We start from the raw sequence: 23178 nt of genomic DNA on the forward strand, positions 1-23178 counted from the left end.
TGTCACTCAAAGCATTCTTTCTTGCTTTGACTGAGTACAAAATTGACTTCACAATTTAGTTGAGAGTGATCTCTTCTCTATGGACACGCACACACACGCACACGCACACACACACACACACACACACACACACATATAAATACATATATATAGTTAAAATGAAAAAGATTAATATTAATTATATTTAAACATGCACCTATTGAGATAACAGAAAGCGAAATATACTAGAAGAGCAATTAAAAACAAGAAAAATTGATGACAGAAATAAAAACTGGAATATAGATATTCCAAAAATCATGAGAGCCAACTCTTTCAGATGAGATAGTGTCATGAATCCTTTGAGAATAGCTGGCCTTAGCTTTAGAGCTTGTTCTCTTGAGTGCATTGCTAGCTCTTCTCTAGGACTATCTAGAAGCCTCAAACCCATCATGGTGATACAGATTAAACACATGATTATGATGGGCAATAGCAAAACACAAACAGATATAAATATGCAATTTCAATTCATAAGTCATAATATTTACCTGTGTGGTCATAGGAAGGCCTAGGAGAAAGAACACTATACACATGGTTAAACGGAAGATGAGTGAACTTTTCCAGTTCTTTCGTAAGTGTGACTCCCATTCATCACTTAAAGATGAGATTACCGTTTCTACTGTCGAAAACTGAAAATCAGTAAGTGAAATGAGTGAGGAGTAAATAAATTTTGTATATAAAGGAAGTAAGAATTTCCCATATTTCATAGACAGGAGTAGGAGAGACTTACACCCTCATACTAATAAGTCTTCATACTTTGACCCATTACACTGCTGAAAAATGTGGAATAAATCTTATTAGAGTAACTTTATTTGGGTTATTTGGACGATTTTTCTCATCTTTGATAATATTCTCACAAACGTTTGGTTGGTGTTACCTCAGACTTTCTTCAGGTGTGTTATGTTTACATTGGTAATATTTATGTTGGACAAAGACCTGTGGTGTAATGGATGGAAGTTCTAAGTTATAATCAATTTTAAGTGACAGTTTTCTGGAGGTTGAAAAGTCAATCACTAATGTGCCGACACTAAGAATACAATAACAAATTAATTCAGACTTCTACTGAGTTATGACTGATGGAATAAGAGCGAACTGGCCCGTTTATCATTGATTTCTCGTTGGCAATGATTATTAATCTTCTCTGAGATTTAAATGGTAATAAGCCTACCCAAGGTTCCGATATTCTCTGAACTTTTCCAGTCCTCTTCCTCCTTGGTTTTTCCGTTCTCATTCATCTTTCATGACCATTAGATGCTGATGTCATCAATTGTATGTGTGTGTGTGTGTGTGTGTGTGTGTGTGTGTGTGTGTGTGTGTGTGTGTGTGTGTGCACGCGCTCTGGGATGTCAGTTTATTGTATTCCCAACAGTTTTCATTCTTCTGGGCTCAGGTCTTGTTCTTTCTATTATTGTTTTATTTCTGATTAAAAATATATGTGGTTGCTTACCATTCATATTTCATGAGGATTGGTTTCCGCATTCAAGGATTTTCATTAAGATTTGGCGGTTTCATCATTACCATCTGTTTTATGAGTTAAATCTTCCATTTGATTCCAATTTCTTTCTTCAAGGTTTTTCAGGATTGTTCCTAATGTCCCTACAATTATTGATATCATATTAAAATTCTTCATATTTCATATTCATCTTACTTTCCTGGCAGAAGTTTCCTTATTACTGATTATTATCGCATTTTGTCTCCTTGTTTGAATAAGTTTGTTTGCATCTCCATGTCCCAGAGGATTTTGTGCTTTTTGGTTTTCTAGTACTGTTTTATGTTTGTGCTTGTAACATTTACCCGTATGTTCAAAATATAACCACTTGCATAGTTCCTGGATATAGCTAGTTAAAGGATACTTGAATGGGAAAATCGCTGCTAACAATTACACAGAACAATACAATAAAAACAAACTATATGAAAGGTAAAAAAGACAAAACCCAGGAGAACAATAAATGTAGACTCTATGAACTCAGATACGAAATGGTAAATCACATTATAAGCAAATGCAGCAAACTAATCCTAAAATAATACAAAAAAAAAGACATAACTGCATGGGAAAGGCTGTATGCTAGAAACGGTTGTATTTTGAACATACGAGTAAATGTTACAAGCACAAACATGAGACAGTATGTACCTATTCTGTGGTCAGTTTTATGTACCGTTTCTGCAGCTTCTTTTTCTTCCATTTTTCTTTTCTTCTTTTTTGTTTCTAATTTCACTATTTCTTGTATTATTCATTTTGACAGTGTCAGCCTTCTTATGTATTTGAATGTATTTTTTCAGTTTTTGTTTTTTATCATCCAACTAGTCTCATATACTTACCGGTTCCCTTCTTCTCTCCATGTTACAAAGACTACATCAGTATGATCCTTTGGGTGTAGTACATTATGCATGGTTATTATTTCCTAGTATTCTGATCTAAATGGCCTAGTTCTTATTTTGTTGTACGCCTAAATTGCACAGAATGTCATATTAGGGATAGTGTCAGGTGTTTGTTTCTTTTATTAGATTTTTACTATATAATTTGGTTTCTAAGAGTCCCTCATAGGTATTCTTTTCCAATCTTTTCTTTCGTTTTTATTGATTTGATAATGTCTGCTTCCAAAACTGTCAAATATTTACAGGCTTCATGTTCACCAAGTGACCTCATTGCCATAACGAAAATTTGTTCCTATTGGATTTGGAAATGACCAAATTTTAATCAACAGGAAAGTAGTTCCCTGGTAATGTGTTCCACAGGTGGGAAGCCTTTACAAAGAATCTCTGTCCATGGAAATTTCGCCAGGTGCTGGCCATATGCTAAAAAGAGAAATTTTTAAGAAAGAATCAGACTGGAGCTCAGTCAAACAGCTTCCGTAGAAAGTTAACATTTTCATATATTCTTTTAAATCGTCGGGTTAAATACATGTGAAGTATATCTGAAAAGTAATGAGACAAGTATTTACTGCTTTCCGACTGCAGGAAGATGTGGCATAAGGCTGGAAGGTGAGGAGAATCCAGCCAGCACCCTTAAAGAATGGACACTGTGGTCTATTAAAAAATTCTTGGGCAGCCTCATTGGCATTCCCTGGTTGGAGTGCCCCAGGTAGTTAGCAATAAACTAACTCCTGTTCAAAGAGGGAAGGCAAGACTTGGAAGAGTGCATCTTCTAGGACTACCCAGGACCAACACCTCATCCAGACGGATAAAAAACCACCAAAATTGCCCAGTTTGTCTGATTCTTGACTGCTATTTTTCAGTCACGTGTCTCTGAGCAACAAAAGTTGTAAAGACCCTGCAAAATAATGAGACTGATGTCGTAAACAACTAATTTCATTTTCATACAACAAAATACACGGTTGTTTCCCCTTCATTCTTACACTGCCATTCTTTCTCATTCTTCTGTGTCACGTATCAATACAATGATGGACAGATTCTTATGGAGTGCCTCTAGATTCTGTCGTTATAGGCCCCTTATTGCCTTTCAAACTGATACCCTTGATGATATCCTTGTTTGGGGAGAAAAGAAAAAAGTCACAAGATCAACATTTGAGGTGCTTGATATCTCTCTCTCTCATAATAAAACGACCTTGTGTCTAACTTTGCCTTTGTGGAGAGATAAGCGAATAGGAACTTACTTGAGAACTAATGCCAATGATGATCATCATAAAAAAGAATAGAATGGCCCACACTGTTGGCGCCGGCATTTTCGCAATGGCTTCTGGGTAAGCAATAAATGCTAATCCTGGGCCTGAAAGAAAGCACATCACATAAGAAAAAACTTTTAACAAATTTTCTAATTTATAAAATAACTTTTTCTATGCTATTTTTCTTTTCTGAGCAATTAAACAAAATTGAAACTCACCGTTCAGCTCTCAATCATGTCTGAGCATGACACTTCCTTCAGTTGTTCTCTTCTTTCTCCTTTCGAGCATACTATTTGCCATCTTTGCTTTTCCATACGTCAAACTTGAACTTTTCTACATCCTACCTTATCCCAGCTTTTATTTCCTCTTATCTGGATCAAACTATATGCTATCCCAGTTTTCCTTTAGGTCTTTTTTCTCCCCAACTACCTTGCTCTTTTCCCTTTCCTTTTAGTCCAACTTAATCCTTTATACCCACTTTCCTTTCCTATCATCTCCTACTTCCTATACTCCCTACTCTCTCCTCTGAAACATATTAACAGCGACCCCACCCCCTTTCTTCTAGACCAAACTACACCTCTCACAGCATTGTGATGAGACTAAAATCAAAACAAAAACTGAACAGGCGAAAAGACATAAATAAAAACATCATGAAAGAAAGTAAAAGGTAAATATTAAGTTATATATGAAGATATACTTTATATATAGCAATAGAACATTGAATGTCTTTAAACATTCTTACATAAAAAGAAAACGTTCCTGTGTACATGACGATGACTCACTTATATTGATCTAGATATATTCCAAATCATTGATATGGAAGAAAGAACCAAAAACGCTAAACATTTAAAAACCTTTTTCGGTGTACACAAATAAATTATGCATTAACATTAAATGATAAACAAATGCGGAATAATAAAAACAAAAAAAAAAATTGTTTATTTTGATACAGATAATGTGAATGCAAATACATTTTATATATAAAGAAATGTCGGTTGAATTTTCAACAGCAGACCTAAATCGTATTGCATCTGCCAAATCGATATTTGATTCTGTCTGGTTGGCGAATTATAGAATTTTACAGTCCATGCTATAATAAAAATATTCCAATCTATTTCATCGACTACCTATTTAATCTTACCTGATAATGCCTTCAATAGCATTAAATTTGCAAGATTCACTAGTTCTCACTACATATATGTGTGTATGCGTGCGTGCGTGTGTTTGTGTGTGTGTGAGAGAGTTTCACAATATTCACCTACATGCTTGCATGCGTGTGTGTGTCAGAGAGAGAAACACACACACACACACACACACACACACACACACACACACACACGCACGCAGTGAGAGACAGAGAGATGAAGAATGTGTTTATCTTCGACAGATCATGTTGTTGATGGAAAGAAGAATGATGTGCCAATAATCCCCTTCTTTATCTTCCTTTTTTATTAAAATGCCTTTTTATTCAGTTTATCTCAGCATTGCATTTACAATCTGTACACAACTTCTTTCCAAATCGCGTCGTGTCAATCAAACAATGTAAAGTTTTATTCCGTTTCCTTTTTTTTTATACTTATTTTTACCATGCATATTTACCATGTGTTATGTTAAAGTATAAACTCAGTTTTTTCTTTATATATTATTGATTGACTTTAGAAAGTTGTCATAGTCAAGAGGCAACAATGAAGATAAGCTTCCGCTGTCTATCAAGTGCCCTTACAGTGCATATCTCCAACACCAACAATCTCTTTCAACTATGTCCACCTTAATCCTACACCTCGATGTGGCTTAGATATATGCCCGATGAAACTGCTACTACTAGTAGAACAAGGAATAAAAGTTGGATCTGTAAATTGATGGGCTCATCAGTCTAGGTATTGCATTTCTGCTGTGCTTAATTAAGCACAATAATATATAAAGAAAAAACTGAGTTTATACACATTCTTTATCTCTCTGTCTCTCACTGTGTGTGTGTGTGTGTGTCTCTCTCTCTCTCTCTCTCTCTCTCTCTCTCTCTCTCTCTCTCTCTCTCTCTGACACACACATGCATGCACGCATGTAGGTGAATATTGCGAAACTCGCTCTCTCTCTCTCTCTCTCTCACACACACACACACACACACACACACACACACGCACACACACATACACACACGCATATATAGTCAGAACTAGTGAATCTTGCAAATTTATGCTATTGATTACAATAAACACTGGTGTTTAAAAATATAAGGATATATCCTTATTGTCAATGGTGGTGCATGAGTGAGGGTTAGTGGAGAAGGATGATGCACAGGAATTGACAAAGTGATTTTCTCAGATTTGATTGAATCTCAATTTCGGTTTATTTTATACAACAATTTGTGACCTAATGCATCCACCTATAAGCGCCCATTCTAGGATTTCACCTTTACTGTCAATGGAGGGTGCTTATTTAGCAATAGGATATTTCCACCTGTAGTTAACTCTTTGAGATAGCATAATATTTCAAGTGGTTTTGAATCAATCAGCAATTATTTTATTTCTAACGATCGATCATGTTTTGTTTTTATTGGATAAGTGCATGTCTATGTCAAGTATGTATCACCAGTCCAGATATCCAACACAAGAAAATTGCTGATCTTACGAACTACCACACATACTAAGATTTCAGGAATCAACGTAGGAAAAATTTGGTGCTGGAGTTCTAAAAGCAGATCAAGGCTGTTTACAGCAATGTTCTGGAAACTCCTATGACAGACAGCACTGGAGCCATGTGTATTAGAGTTTGCCTTTTCAATTAACAATTTTAAAGGCATGAAAGAGGCGATATTTCCTGCATATGTAACAGATTGCCTTCCCTTCATACTCTGCTGAAATTGAAGGATTCTAATATACTATAGAAAAATAAAAAATATAAATGATTGCAAACTTCTGGTCGAAAGTTTATAGACTTGTGAAAAATTTGTCAAACTGCATTTTGGGAAAGCGCCAACATTACTAATATTTCATTTACTTCTGTAACTAGTGTTGAGAAAACGTGTTTATGTTTACGTGAACTGTTTATAGATTTCTCACCATTTATTACCTTGATTTAAGGGCTAACAGGTTCATAGAGAGATAAAGAAGTTCTATTATTCGTGTTAAGTTCTTAGAGTGATTTCCCTTGCTTGCTGTTGTGTATTATTGACTGGAAAATAAAGATTAAAAAAAAATAAAGACCGCGTGTCTGTGATTGAAGTTATGTGAAGAGTAAATCAACATTATCGACATGATTGATTGATTGATTTAGATTTATGATTGCTGAAGTTTAAAAAAGCTATAATTTTTATCTGCTAAAACGTATTTATAAATTATTAATTCTTTTTTTACATTGATTTACATTTTTCCTTTCATTTTTGATGGATTTCACTTGAATAATTGTTATTGAATTTGTATTATATTATTATGTTGCACTGTGTTCTATTAACTGTAACTTTCTTAAATTAAAAAAAAAGAAACCTTTTTATGCTTACCTCCATCGATGACATCTTTAACGCTTACATTTTTCTCTTTAGCCATAAAACCAAGAACTGTGAATATGACAAAACCCGTTAAGAAGCTTGTCAGACAGTCAAGGCAAGGTAGCAGAATGGCATCTCTAAACAAAAACAAAAAAAAAATTAATTAACAAAAGCCTATTTTTATTGCTATGAAATTAATAACAATATTCTTTTATAAGCAGAAGCATAGAATGAATAGATAGTACAGGGTGAAACGATAAAAGTGTCTAAAGAAAACGACACTGAAGCTTTATTTTAAAACTTTATTTAAAAAATCAATTCAGATAACTTGATTATGTAAGAGAGCTGACATCTATTCATTCAATCTCAATCACCGCCTCGATACAGGTCTGGAACTGAGAGCATACCTTTTCTACAAGCACTGGCGGGAGCTTGGTGGATGGTGGTGATCATGTTAGTTATGTTATCGATGTATGACCAAAAAAAGTAGTCCAGTGGGTTCAGGTCGGGGAAGAAGGGAGGCCAATGAGAGAAGGGTATAAAATCATAGCACTCCGTCTGGCGTCGAGTCCTGCTGTCACACCCAGTGTCTGCCAGTGGCCACCTGATTGCACCAGGGGATCACCACACTATTTAGCACATTCAGGTACACTTTGGCGTTGACTTTCAAGCTGATTTTGAAGATGTGAGGTGGCATGATGTGGCCCTTACTTGATACCACACTAATAACCATAATCATCGGTCGTTTGATGCGTTGAGCTGTACCCTGCTGTACCGTCCAGATTTGCATTTTGAGAGCGCTGGAAATGGCTCTGTTGTCATAACTTGGATCGGTAGAGAGCATGAGTTGTACAGTGGCGCATCTCTGATCTCGCTTCTTGAACATTGTGTCACTTTCAGACATGAAAGAAGGCTCCTATCACACTTGGGATTTGTACACAACTGGCCAACTAGTTGATGGTCTGAAACAAAAAAATGAAAACTGGTTTTCATCAAACGGAAATGGAATCTTTACGTCTTTTGTAGAGCGACAATTTTATCGTTCCACCCTGTATAGTAAATTTTGACCTTGATATTTTGAATCCTCTTTAACAAGGGGAGTGCTATCCCTATTTGATATATTATGGTTATTTATGCATTGATACTGTTTGTAATAATATACAGCATAATTATGTTGACACACCAGTTCCCATTAGATCACCAAAGTTAAGCAATTTTGAGTCTGGTTAATACTAAAATGGGTGACTATTCAGGTATTCCAGGTGCTGTATGCGCTCTCTGCTTATCTCAACGTTGTTTCCAGTCATCCTGGACTTCTTGTTACTGGACTCAAGCAGTGTTGATTCAGGAGAGGTGTGGTTCAGGATTGCGTAACCCTTGCCTTACAATTACATGAGCAGCTACTCTTACAGGGGGTATCCATTGTTTTCGGAAACTGACCAGAGACAGCCATCAGAAAACCCAACTGATCGTTTCAAACGTCCAACGTTTAACCCCCGGGAGAAAACAGATCTGACCACCTTCCCTTCCCATCTGAAATCTTTTCACCTCTCACTAATTCTGGTCTTTGTTAGTGATCATCATTCAACTACCCAAAAATTGACTACTAGAGATAACGGCTAGACAGTCTCCATTCAAAGGGACTTATCTGTAGATAATCTTGGATGTTGTTTTTCTATCAATGGACGGTCCCAGCGTAATTCTCTAATCAATGATATACGAACGTCATTTCAAACAAAGAAAACGTCTCTTGGGTGGCTGGATTCCAACCAGATATTTTCGATGCTCTGCATCCTCCCTCTTCCTGTGGTCAAGCATCTATCACCTGCAACGTCTGTCATTCATAGGCATTACCAAAACATGCAGCACAGCGTATGTTTACATCAATATCAACTTTTCTTCAATTAATCGTATACAGTTAAGTGTTTCGGCATTAAGTAAAACAAAGATGGGTGGAGCGATATATCAATAAAAATAATAGTTTACCTATCTGTTGCAAACAGCAGAAAAAACATCTATAAAAAATCTCAATGAGTGATTGAACGATTCAAAGTGTTTTGAATATATATATATATATATATATATATATATATATATATATATATATATATATATATATAGCAGGGAGATCCGACGTTGTTGGGGATCAAATGAGGATCAACAAATGTTCTACGCTCCCATACTTTTATTGTACCTATTTACTATGCCTCCCCACAGGACAGAGTTAGACACCAGGGTCGTTTTTTTAACGTGGAGAAAAGGTACAAAAATAAAAAAATTGTCTCAGTCGTGAAGGATTTTCTCCTCCACCGAAAGAGAACAAGAAATGGAAGGGCGCATCTGAAGAACAGATACTACACTTTGATCTTGTTTATATATTTTATTGCTTTTAAAAAATTTGAAAATACAATTAAGTAAAAAACAAAAGATTTTTAAGCAACAAAATTAGGCACAAGGCCCTACAAGAAATTGGGGAGGGGAAGGGTTCAGGGTCTTTGTGACTAAAGTGATTAAAAGTAAGAAATGTAGACTTTGGAGTCTTACTCTTGACTGGCAACATTTACCAAAATACCTCATTCACTCTATGGATCTTAATCTAACTAATAAATCCCCAGCGTTTAAGAATCAAAAACATATTTACAATTTATAAACAGTTGTCTGTGTGTTTGTGTATGAATTCTTTTTTTTTTTTTTTTTTTGTGTGTGTGTGTGCATGTTTGAAAAAATTAAATTCAATTTCATTAGAAAATAAAAAGTTTTTGAATTAAGAGAAAGATTGTTCGTGGAGTGGGGAAAACTAATCAAAAGTGTTCATATCAAAAACAAAAAATAAATCCTACTGGATTGTTAGTGAGGTCCCCCCCCCCGCCTGTACTAATCTAAGTGACTAGACCCCCCACTGTTTTTCGGGGAACCGAAAACAAGCAGGGCGATCTTGGCCAAAAGGCCAATTATTGTAATCGAAATCAATTGATTGCCTGCTCTATTTAGGGATCCCCCGCAGTTTATCAGGAAGAAGCTTCACATGCCTCCCTGCAGTGGCTTAGTTCACAATATATTGTAGTTTACATTGCACTGTAGAGAATCTACTATTGATTTTTATCAAAATATCTGTAAATAATGGCTTCACTTAAAGTTTCAAATGCAAAAGTAAAGTATCATGGTTCAATTTTACTCTAAGCAAAAATATTAATTTCGAACGCGCCCCTGTCTTATCAAAAAACCAACTGTTGATTTCATGAAGTCATTTTTACATAATCACTTGAATTAAAGTTAAATATACAAGAGTCAAGTATCATTAAACATTGTGCTCTAAAAAGAAGCATTCATTTCGAACGGCCCCCCCCCGTCTTATTAAAGAATCTACAGTTGATTTTATAGGCTGAAACTTGTGATGTAAAGTTGTATAAAAATGTAAACTTCGATAAAAAATCGAACTTTCTTCTTTAATCGGATTTTTTCAATTATCGATTTTTGTAAAAATCAGATATATTCCGATGCAAAACCTCTATAAGAACACTCCAAGACACATCAAATACCTTCATGTGAAATTAAAAAAAAATGTTCCAGCCGTTTTCTGAGTTCATATATATGTGTGTGTGTGTGTGTGTGTGTGTGTGTGTGTGTGTGTGAGTGTTTAAAAATGTAAAGTAAAGAAAACGTTACACTTCATGATGTGAAAATTATTTATCTATCTGTCACGACTGGAAGATGTGACACAAAGGTTGGAAAATAGGATTGAAGAGCCAGCACCCTAACCTAAAGGAAGAGCACTCTAGCCTGCAAAAAATTCTTGGCCATCCTTGTCGGCATTCCCTAGAAGGTGTGATTCAGGCAGATAGTAATAAAGTATATCCTTTCTCAAAAAGAGAAGGAACCGCACAGGACCAGCAACTTATCGCAGTCAACAGAAAATTTTTTTTTTAAATGCCCTTTTCTTCGTTGGCTTTGGTGCAGAGGGATAAAATCCTGTGCCAGATTATGTAATGTCGATGTCTTTGCCTACCTTAGACAGTTGTTGTTAAATTTATTAAAACTCGACATTAGGATCAATCCACCGGAACACACGGTTAACGAAAAAAACACCTGGGTAGCCGCATCACTCCAAACCTGAAAAAAACAAAATAAAAAAACAACACCAAAAAAAAACAAGAAGAAAAATTCATAAATATGCCTGTTTTTTATCTGTTTCAAACTTATGTGTGATCTACGGATCAACCCATGAACAATGAGATGCTTAAGTATATGCAAAATAAAGCGATAAAGCACATTGATTCAATTTGTTCAGTTAATGTAGATATGTAGGGAAAATGGTATTTCTGCGGAGACGATAGTTCTAATCATAACTCGTACTTGGCTAATATGAAAAACAAACAAAAAAAAAAACGCGTTTGCAATGAAAATCCTTTTCAAATTTAAGCGTGACAGACCAATGGACTGACCCACAAACAAACAAGTACAGTGTCTCATAGAAATGTATAAACGCATTCCAGGGATCTCATCAGGGACGCCTCATTGCAAAATATCTTTTCACTTCCTGCTGAACAGTGCGCAAATGAGGCCACTGAATGGTTCAAAACAGCAATTGAAGCACATATTCCCACGGGGAAATTTTAGAGCAAGCCCAACTCTCCCCAATGGTTTACTTCTACTTGTGCAGCCGCCATCGCGCAAAGGCAGCATGCATAACGCAGATTTAACTGACATAAGTCCAGTTCAAAACAGACAGAAGTATATAGAAGCCAGAAGTAACTGTAAGAAAGAAATAGCCACAGCTAAGAGAGAATTTACTAAAACCATTAAAAAACGCATCGAAGCACAGAAATTAGGAACCCGTAACTTCTGGAAAATCTACAACAGTGTAGTAAATAATGGGCAATCAACAATCCCCCTACTATCCAACAATCATGAGGTGGTTTGCTCTGCAACTGAGAAGGCTAACATGCTTGCCAGTCGGTTTGTCTCCAACTCCACACTTGACCCTGCCAACCACCCCCTCCCTGACCTTCCCTTGTGGACAGATGCCACACTAGACGATCTGAAAATCACCCCTTCTCAGGTACATGCTATCATAAGAAATCTCATCCCGGCTGTGCTATTAAAAAAGTGCTCCGCCGAAGTAGCTCCAGTTCTCTCCAAACTTTACAACAAATGCCTTAATGAATCTTGCTTTCCTGTCTGCTGGAAAACTGCTTCTGTAGTACCAGTTTTCAAGAATTCTGGCAAAAGAACTGACCCAGTAAATTATCGCCCCATTAGCCTCTTCCCACTTTTCGCCAAAATATTTGAGTCCATCATTAACCAAGCTCTAGTCCATCACCTTACAGATGCTAAACTGACCAACAATATGGATTTAGACAAGCCTGTTCAACAGCAGACATCCTAACTGTAATCTCAAAACATATATACCACTCACTGGACAAAGCGGGGGAGGGTAGAGTAGTAGCTCTAGATATATCTAAGGCTTTTGACAGAAGGTCTTCTCAGGGAAATCAGATCATATGGTATCACTGGAAGAATACATGATAAAATTAAATTCTTCTTAGATAAGAGAAAAATCCAGGTTGTCCTCGACAGTCCTACATCTAAACAATATGATATAAAGGCAGGAGTGCCTCAGGGATCTATCCTTGGACCTCTATTATTCCTAATATTCACAAATGACCTCCCTAACAAAATTGCCTGTGAGATGGGTATATATGCTGACGACACCACACTCTATAACCGACACGACAGGAAAACAAATGAACACATATCTAAAGAAATGGCAGAAGCACTAGAGGATGACCTCCGATCTGTAGTGGAATGGGGACATAAATGGATGGTCACATTCAATGCTGCCAAGACTAAACTCGTTTCCTTCAATAATTACAAGAAACCTTCTCTACCACCAATAACAATGGCCAATGACTCTTTATCTGAAAGTACATCCTTTAAACTCCTCGGCCTAATGCTCTCTGGAAACATAAGTTGGAACAATTACATCGAGAGTATCACCAGGACTGCTGCAAAGAAGGTAGGTTCTCTCTACCGTGCTAGAAAGATACTAACGCCCGAAAGTATCCTATACCTCTATAAGGCTACCATTCGCCCATGTATGGAGTATTGTTGTCATATTTGGGATGGTGCATCTACCACTAGTCTCTCGCTCCTAGATAAGGTTCAAAAGAGAGTCGCCAATCTGATAGGTCCTGAACTGTCATCAAAACTTCAGCCCCTGTCTGATCGACGAAATGTTGCATCCCTCTGCCTTTTCTACAAGTACTTTAACGGTGAATGCTCTGCCGAACTGCAAGCACTTGTGCCCCCTGAACGTAAATACCCACGACAAACCCGACAAGCAGCTAAATCCCACCCCTTCACAGTAGAGATCCCTAGATGTAAGAGAGCCTTCTACTCCAATAGTTTCTTCCCCAGGACAGCTAGACTTTGGAATTCCCTGCCAGGTCCCTGCTTCCCCAACTGTACTGACATGCAGAAGTTCAAGTGCAACGTGAACCGAAATCTTGCTGCCCAACTCCCTACACAGTACCCTTAATGCCTATGTCCCTGATAGTAGCCCCCTACAACAAAGTGGCAATATGCATTGTTTGCGGTGAAAATATAATAATAAAAAAAAAGGATGAGTAATATCATAGACACCAGAACAGTAAGTGTTCATATGCGCTTGCATATATACGTTCGTATGAAAGAATAATTAAAAATTTAAACAACTCAGAAGCATAACAACGTCGGATGCAAAAAGAAAATATATAAACGTTATTGAGCCACAATATATTTACCAAGGCCAGGACGCAAACAATATATAAACGTTATTGAGCCACAATATATTTACCAAGACCAGGATGCAAACAATATATAAACGTTATTGAGCCACAATATATTTACCAAGACCAGGACGCAAACAATATATAAACGTTATTGAGCCACAATATATTTACCAAGGCCAGGACGCAAACAATATATAAACGTTATTGAGCCACAATATATTTACCAAGACCAGGACGCAAACAATATATAAACGTTATTGAGCCCACAATATATTTACCAAGACCAGGACGCAAACAATATATGAACGTTATTGAGCCACAATATATTTACCAAGGCCAGGACGCAAACAATATATGAACGTTATTGAGCCACAATATATTTACCAAGGCCAGGACGCAAACAATATATAAACGTTATTGAGCCACAATATATTTACCAAGGCCAGGACGCAAACAATATATAAACGTTATTGAGCCCACAATATATTTACCAAGGCCAGGACGCAAACAATATATAAACGTTATTGAGCCACAATATATTTATCAAGACCAGGACGCAAACAATATATAAACGTTATTGAGCCACAATATATTTACCAAGACCAGGACGCAAACAATATATAAATGATATTGAGCCCACAATATATTTACCAAGGCCAGGACGCAAACCACAGTGCTAAGGATATTCAAACAATTGGGCTAGTCAGTGAGATCAAACTACTCAAAATCAAATTTGCATCATCAAATATGACCAATGGGTAAAAGAATACTATTATGTTATATATTGTACCAACAAACCGCTCAGCGTTGCCTGGTCATAAAATACGCTTAAATATTATATTTTAATTCATGCAGATTTTTTAATTATTATTATAGAATCAATTGTCTATTGATTATCATATTGTACCCAATATATAGCAGTGATTACAAAAATAAAATAAAAAAGAAATTGACTCGGGTGCTATCAACTAGAATTTAAACCTTTAGTGCTTCAGCCTTAGTCGTTATCATTTGAGACGGATAAGAAATATGAACTGAACCTACTTTAATATATAAATGTATATTTGCACATGCGTAAAAGGGCACTTGATGTCGACTTACGTGTGCCAAGTTCCATTTTTTTTTTTTTTTCAATTTTGACACCTTAGCAGCTATTTTTTAATGATTTTTATATAAACAATCCACAAAAGAAAATACAATCATTTGACCTGCCTCTTACCGCTCTGCAACCTTTTGTATAGGAGAGATGCACTATGAAAAATAGACACACGGACATAGAGAATTTTATATGCATACAGATTTGTATTGCATTGAATAGTGAAAACAGAATCAACTAAAACACCAGCCAAGAATAACAGACAATAAAGGAAGATGAGAGAGACTTGTCTGAGGAAAATAAATTTTTTTTATTCATTTATTTTTATTTATTTTTATTTTATTGTTTTTAAATTTTTTATCATTTTATTTATTATATATTTATATATATATGTTTTTCGTTTTCACTCAATGAAAATGCGAGACGCTCAGCTATTATACGACACGTGAGATGCTAACCTGTTGAACGGAACAAGAAACGCTAAGTCGATAATTGTCCAGTTTTGATTATATCAAACAGTCCATTTGATTGAAATGAAATTCAGATAATGGGGCCTCACATCAGTGAAGGTAGCTGATACACGGAAAATCTGTCCAGAAAAAGGCTAAAAAATGATGCATATTGTCTGCTGATACACCAAAATTATCTGGAGGCTGAAATGAAATACTCTAGAAGTGAAACCAGTCGGTAAATATGATTATATACAAGTCTACAAGGTAAGCTGTATCTTTCAAACGACAATATCTTTGTTCGTTTGTTTGTTGTTTTATTTGACTAGCATATTAACGTTTGTTAGGTCATTTAATGCTGAGAATCATTTTTACTAATTTCATTTTATTTTACTTATTTATTTTTATATTTTTGTTTTCAGAGTTGCTTGTCTTAGTTTTTTTTTAAATTGTTCTTGGAATTGTTTGCAATCAAAAATATTTTTTTAACCACATTTGTTCCCTGAGCACTATATTATTTACATTAGTTGAAAAAAAGAGAATGTGTTTGACAAAGCAAGTCTTTTGACATGTTAGGCATTGTGGTGATTGTTCTTGTTAAAGTATAAAGGAGTCAATAATGTTTGTGGATATAACAACTTGCTCTTTTCTTAATTCTCTGAAGCTGGTCTCCACTCTGCCAGAATGGGTTTGATTTGAAAAAGCTTGTAGTCTGTGTCATTATTTCAGCATTGTTGCCATTTTCGTTGATTTTATGTTTCAAGTCAATATAGATGTTGACAGTACCGGGGCTCAGGTTTAAAGCCAATTTGGCTGCTAAGTCCGCTCTTTTGTTTCCTCTTACTCCGATGTGGCTTGGGATCCAGTACATAATTATTTCTTTATGGTTAGTCGGTGAGTCTAAACTGTTCAGTAATTTGATGATTAGTGGATTCTGAAGCTTTTTATTATTCAATGATGTTAAAAAGAAAAAGTGAATTTGAAAATAATAAGAAATTCTTGTTTGTTTTTTAATAAGATGTTGAGAGAAAGGTCTATGGCACAGATTTCTACAATGAAATAGAGCTTTCTGTTGGGAGAGCCGTTTTGTGGATTGTTTCATTTAGAACTGCTGTACATGCAGCTCTTCTGTGATCTTGGAGTCATCTGTAAAAACATGTAAATGATCAGGGTAGGACAATAAATATCATTGACTTTTTTGATATATGTTAGGGTTGGTTTTTACTTTGGGGAGTTCATTTAGTTGAAGGATCACTTTGAGTTTCTGAGAATCCAAGGTGGGATTTCAGGTAGGATGTGTTCTTGGATCTTATCAACAGAGATTTCTGATTCTTGTAGAACTGACTTCAATTGAAGGCCTGAGGATTTTATAGCTTTTTTCTTTTGCTTCAAATCATTCAATATATCCTGGATTGAATGGAGCATCATATCCAGGATTATTTGGGTACAATTTTAGCTTGGTGTAATATTGGGTAGTCAGATTGACTCCTTATATTTGCAGGTATCTTATTTGCCTCTCCGTCTAGTCTTTCTACTGGGAATGTTCTGAAGGCTCCAAGTGTTAATCTCAGGCTTCCATGACCGATTGGGTATAGTGTCTGTAAAAAAGTCCTTCAGGATGATATATCCTTCAGGATGATATATCCTTCAGGATGATCAGGTACATACCAATCTAATGTGATGTTTACCATCCTCTCTATTATTTTGCACAAGAAACTAGTTTATGAGATCGATCAATAATTTTGTGGATTTAAGTTATTTTTTCCTGCGTTTGGGATTGCTATTATTATAGTTTGTCTCCATATGTTTGGGAATTCACCTTCTGTTCATAGTTTGTTATAAATTCTTAATAGTTGTTTCAATGATTCTGTAGGTTATTGCCTGAAGAAATCATAATGGATTTCGTCTGGCCCTATAGCAGTGTTATGGGATCTTTTAATAAAATCTTTTAAGTTGATTATGTAAAAAGGTTATAATTCTCAAAGCTTTTCGTTTTGAAGTTTAGTTTATACTTTCGGCGTTTTGTTTGACTGTCATAAATTTTACATTGTGATTTTAAATAAATTTGTGGGGGGGGAAGGTTTCAGCTCGTAAGTCTGCTATATTCTTTTCATTAGTTATGATGGGGTTATTTTTAAAGTAGTGTTTAATTGGTTTTGTTTGATGTCTACCTGCAGTTTTTGGGATCATCTTTCATATTGTTCTCGGTTCAGAGGAGGAATTCAATTTGCTGACGTAATCTTGCCAGCATTCCCATTTAGCTGCTTTTATCACCGTGCGAGCTTTAACTTTGTTTAATATATTCTCTCAAAGTTGTAGGCTGTTTTGGGAATTTCTTTAGAGCAGCTTTTTGCTAAAGAAATTCCTGACATTCAACGTTGAACGAGTGTTTGCTGCACGTGTGTTGAAGTTTTAGGAGTGCATTCGTTTGCTATTTCTATTAGTGTTTCCATGAAGTATTTTACTGTTTCATTGTCTCTATATGGGTCAAAATATTTTTACGTTTTTCTTAAATATTTACCAGTTGGCTTTATTTAATTTACATCAGAGATATTTTTCATTATTGGATTTTGGGCTTTCAATCAAAATTGGAAAGTGATCGCTGCAACTAGTGTAGTCGTATACGTTCCAATTAAAATGCATATATGTTGTGAAGTAGACCTTTACGCCACATCCTATTAAAGGCCTTTGATGCAAAGGAATATTGTTCTAAAACCGAAATCTCCAATAGATTCACTGATCCTGTGTAATATTACAGTCAGTAATCGCAATGACGATGTTGCTGCCGTTGATATGATTATAGTTGGTTGTGGCACCCGCCGGGCCTGTATTGACCTACGTCACAGTCTTTTTTTTTTTTTTTTTTTTTTTTTTTTTTTTTTTTCAGGCTGCTGCCGGGGAAACATCTATGCTGAATCAAAGACTTAGCTAGTTTGTTGCTCTGTTCATATAGTAAACTAAACGAAAAGAAACTTAAGACAGAAGCAGCAAACAGATTAATAAGTTTGAAGTTGCGCATGCGTTCTTTACAGACGTATTGTAGTGTGTATCTCTTTTAGTTTAGATGAATCTGTCTATGTGTCGAGTTCCGTTTTTCTTCGGACGAAACTACAATGATACAACACAGTCTACGTCTTAAGGAAATATATATAAAAAATATTCTTACAAAACAGGTTACAACCGACGAAGAGCGTTATCGAAGCAAAATGTGTGCATATTTATGTGTTTTTATACGCGTTTCGCGCGCACGCGCACGCGTTTCGCTCGCGCGCGCTCGCGCGTGTGTGTGTGCAGAATGAAGGACTTACAACTTACTGTTGAATCTGTCAGTCTGTCCCACTGGGGCGTGAGATAATACATGACACCGTCGTATGCTCCATCCAGGGTGGCACCTCTGACGAGCATGGCCATAAGAACCACATACGGAAAAATAGCAGTGAAGTAAACGACCTACAACGGAACAAATTATAAAAGATCGGAGATAATCTTTCATTAAATTTATGAAAACGGAAACTCAAACCCTCAAACCCTAACTATGAATTGCATCCGCAATAATTCAACATATCATAATAAGTTATGTGGTGTCATAAATTCAACATATAATAAATTATGTCGTGTCATAAATTCAACATATCATAATAAATTATGTCGTGTCATAAATTCAACATATCATAATAAATTATGTCGTGTCATAAATTTTTGAACGTTGCACAAATGAAATACTCGACATCCACTGTAAATTTATTCTTTGATTTTGTACGAACGTTGTATTTATCTGCTTCTAAATATATTTAAAGGGGGTTTAATCTCAATTCTCCATGTAAACCGCTCGCATTCCCGATTTACAGTCCCTTCGTACGTTATAAAATTGCAATCGAAGTATTTAGATAAGTTAAAACATTACCACATTGTATGAAATCGAGACGCATTTTTGTCAAAAACTTTAATTATAAGAACAAGTTATTTTTTCATATAGTAATCATCAAGTTGTAAAGGAAACATGAATATAAGTCAGGCGTGAGACCATATAGTTTTGCCTGACAATGTAAGGATGAGCCAAAGTTTATCTGAGCCACACTTTTCTCTATATTATAAAATCCTGCTATGGAAACGTTGATAACCCCAGAAGTATTTATGTTATCAGACTGAAAGTCATATAAGATTATATGATATGTGAGACTTCACATTAGGCCAAATAGCGAGCTTCTACGGTAAACAAAACTAAAGTTACTGTCTAAAGCGTAACTTCCGCCTTTCAAGAATATTTTTTCATTACTAGATATCCTAAAATTAGTTACAAAATGGATCTCTATGATTAATAGAACTGATGTTATCACCATAAATGTAATTTTCACTTTTTTCGTGACCTTGACCTAAATTAGTTTATGTTAAACCATGATCGATGTGTTGACCAAATTTGGTGACGATTGGTCAAGCGATGTGGACGCTAGACTTTACACAAAAAAAAAACATAGTAACAAATTCGACTGAAAACATAATCTACTTGACGGAGTTATATATATATATATATATATATATATATATATATATATATATATATATATATATATACATAATTTGTCATATTAAACATCTAATATATATTGCGTAATACACTAAGGAAGATCTAATTTTTTTTATTTAATCAGTTTATACACTCTATTATGAAAATTTATTTCTATTAACTAATATAAGTTTCCAAAGTAACAACGGATGTAAAAGAGACCGTGTTCAACAATTCCGGTCAGTTTAATAGTAATTGCAAAGGATAAGTTTGCTGTTGAATGACTGTTCAAGAAAAGAGTTTTTACCTTATGAAATCTACTGTCAACGATGATGAGCTTTTTGTCTTAATCTTTCGGAACTATTTATGAAACCAAGCTAAACGTTCACTTCGACTTTCATTTTTCCCTTAGTCTAGATGACCGTTTGGGTGCAAAAGATCACCAGGCAATCAGTTTTCTATAGGACTCCCGATTTTTTACCTTCATAGACGCATAGACGTCTAACTTAGCGTCAGCCCTGTCCACTCTCGGATTCTGTCCTCTCACTTCTTTGTCTGTCTGATCCACGTATCTCCATGTATAGTTCATTGCAGAATTATCCCTACGAAGCCTGATGATCGTATGATATAACCGTACCACTTCGTTTTCCCCTTATTCTGTGATCATAAAGCCCAACTGCTGTCGTATACTGGGCCTAACGTTGACAAACTGGCAGTTGTGGCTAGTGCAATAACAATTAGGAATTGGAGCTCATTGTTTTCTTTTAGATTAGAAGTTATTAGCACAGACAGGTTGTTTGTTTATAAAAAAAAAAGTGTCATGATAAAATTAGAGAGACGGATCGAACAGGCAGAGCAATCGTTGACATGGCTTGACGAACATTGCCACGCCCAAGAATAGTTCATGGAACGCGATTTTGAGGGGAAGATTCATACGAGTTAACGGAGAGTCTGAATGGGGAAATCAGAGAGAGAGAGAGAGAGAGAGAGAGAGAGAGAGAGATGATAAGAAAAAAGTTTGTCTCTAATTCCCTGAGAGGATGGATCGACAGAGATCTCGGGGAGGCGACGAAATAGAAATAAATGTCGGCTAAAACCATAGCAAAATAGAAAGATAATGATTAATTACAGTGATAGGTTAGCTATTCTTAGTAAAAGTAAAGAGAAAACGAATGAGCAGTTAAAATATAAAATTGGCGAATCCAAATGATCAGAATGTCTGGAAGACCTTTCAATAAGCGACTAAAATACACACCAAGCAAAATTCTATAAGTAGTTTTGTTTACGTAGCTATACCGGTCTGTTTGACCGAGGCCACCGAAAGGAAGAAGAAGGCCTGTAAACTGAACACTGCCTGCAGGCAATGTAGGTAAAATTTGTCAGACTGGCAGACTGTCAGTACTATATAAGAGCCATTTGAAAAAGAGTAATAAAACATTTTTAAAAAGAAAAAGGAACACAGTTCTATTAATACTGAAACTGAACTTTATTTAATACTAGCGGGGGGTACCCGGCGTTGGCCGGATTTTTAGAGGTGTGTGTGGTTGGGGGGGGGTAAATGAACACAAAGCGAAATAATAACCCCGTTTAAAGATTATAAAAACAAACAATGTCAAAACTATAAAAAAAATCATGAAAAAAAAAAAAAAACAATTTAAAAAATGAACGTGATGCAATGCGAACGGTCCGGCGGGGTCCGGGTGTTTAAAAAATCCCCCCCAAAAAAGTGAGGGGGGAGGAGGAATCGAACTCGAATCATTGAGTAGAAAGCGCAAAAAAAAAAACCCGGTATGAATTAACTAAAAAGTGAATTAGCTCAAATATCAATTCCGCAGTGAAGTTTGTTTTGGTTTAGTTTCAGTAGTCCCGAATCACACTCGAATTCTAAATGAATTATTTTGTTTTCTCGAATTCTAAATGAATTTATTTGTTTTAATTGTAATTTAATTGTAATGCAAATGAATTCACGATATCGTTACGTTGTAATAATGAATATTAAAGAATGAATTCTTTGTGTAAAAGTAAATGTTGAGTTGTAGAGTCGTTAAAACCGGAAGTAAAGACCAGTTAGTCCCGCAGGTTGCGTCTTACACTAACTAAAAAAAAGCAAAAAGAAAACAATAATAATAATCGCGTTTTCGTGTTTTTTTTATTATGGGAAAAACAGAAAGTATAAAGCAGAGGGAAAAGATTAAAAAAAAATACGGCATAAATAACCTTGTACGATTCCAAACCGGTGTTTCCTCGTACTGTTCCTTGTGAACGCTTCCGCTGCGGTGTAAATGGGAAAGGAGTAATCTAACAGAGAGAAAAGATGTTGCAATCTCTCTTGAATCTAACCGATTTTGGCAGTGGACTCTCACCGGAAAAAATATAGGTATGCACCATTGTCGAGGAACTGTAGAGGTAATAGGCCTATAGCACACCTCAGATAATGTGCTACAGTTTGTACGCATTACATTTGCATGTTATGTCATGATTTTTAATCCTATTAAGATCAAAGTCGGAGGGGGAAAATGAGTTCATTTTATTTATATAGAGATAAAAAATAAATATTATCTATGTAAAATTAAGTAATTTTAAAGCAATATACAATTTAATACTGATAAAACTGAATTATGAAATTAGGAAACAAACAATTAAAAAAAACATATTAAACACCAACGATGAATAATTTTAAAAGTGAAAACAAATGATAAATAATTTTAAGAATGAAAACAAACGATAAAATACAAAAAATTGAAATCAAACAAATAATTTAAATACAAATAAACAATAAAAGTTACTAGTGCAGAAATATTTTTTTTAATTTAATTTAGAAAAAATCACATGGGTTGAATGTTATTTATTTATTTTTTTTAACTTTAGAGATGAGGATTGATAAATTGTATTATTCAGACTAATGTTCTCATCTTGTTTATTTTACAACGTTTCGGCCGATTTAACTTCCGACCTTCATCAGGTATACTTTGCCAAACTCGGGAATCTGTTCCTGATGAAGGTCGGAGGTTACATCAGCCAAATCGTTTTGAGATAAGCATGCAAGGCGAGTACAATAGTAAAAATACTACAAATAATACAATTTAGTTGAATGTTTGAAATTTTCTTTTTCTTATTAATTTATTTTTATTAATTTATTTTTATTAATACTACCATTTTCCTTAATACAAAAATTATTTAAAAGAGAATTTGAAGAACTGCAGATAATCGTTTGTT

At 35.3% G+C, this 23178-nt stretch overlaps 1 protein-coding gene across 1 annotated transcript in view; it reads right to left on the reverse strand.

Annotated features, from left to right (window-relative positions):
- LOC145278203 (sodium- and chloride-dependent glycine transporter 2-like) overlaps positions 1-23178 on the reverse strand; it is a 74333-nt gene that overhangs the window by 9426 nt on the left and 41729 nt on the right. The window contains exons 6-10 of the mRNA XM_080130489.1: positions 18774-18908; positions 11150-11253; positions 7156-7280; positions 3651-3763; positions 525-665 (exon numbers count right to left, since the gene is read on the reverse strand). Of these exons, the coding sequence (XP_079986615.1) occupies positions 525-665; positions 3651-3763; positions 7156-7280; positions 11150-11253; positions 18774-18908 (618 nt within the window). The remainder of the gene's footprint in view (positions 1-524; positions 666-3650; positions 3764-7155; positions 7281-11149; positions 11254-18773; positions 18909-23178) is intronic.

This window comes from Euprymna scolopes, chromosome 6 (assembly GCF_053919585.1).
Source record: "Euprymna scolopes isolate OS-2025 chromosome 6, ASM5391958v1, whole genome shotgun sequence".
Lineage (NCBI taxonomy): Eukaryota > Metazoa > Mollusca > Cephalopoda > Sepiida > Sepiolidae > Euprymna > Euprymna scolopes.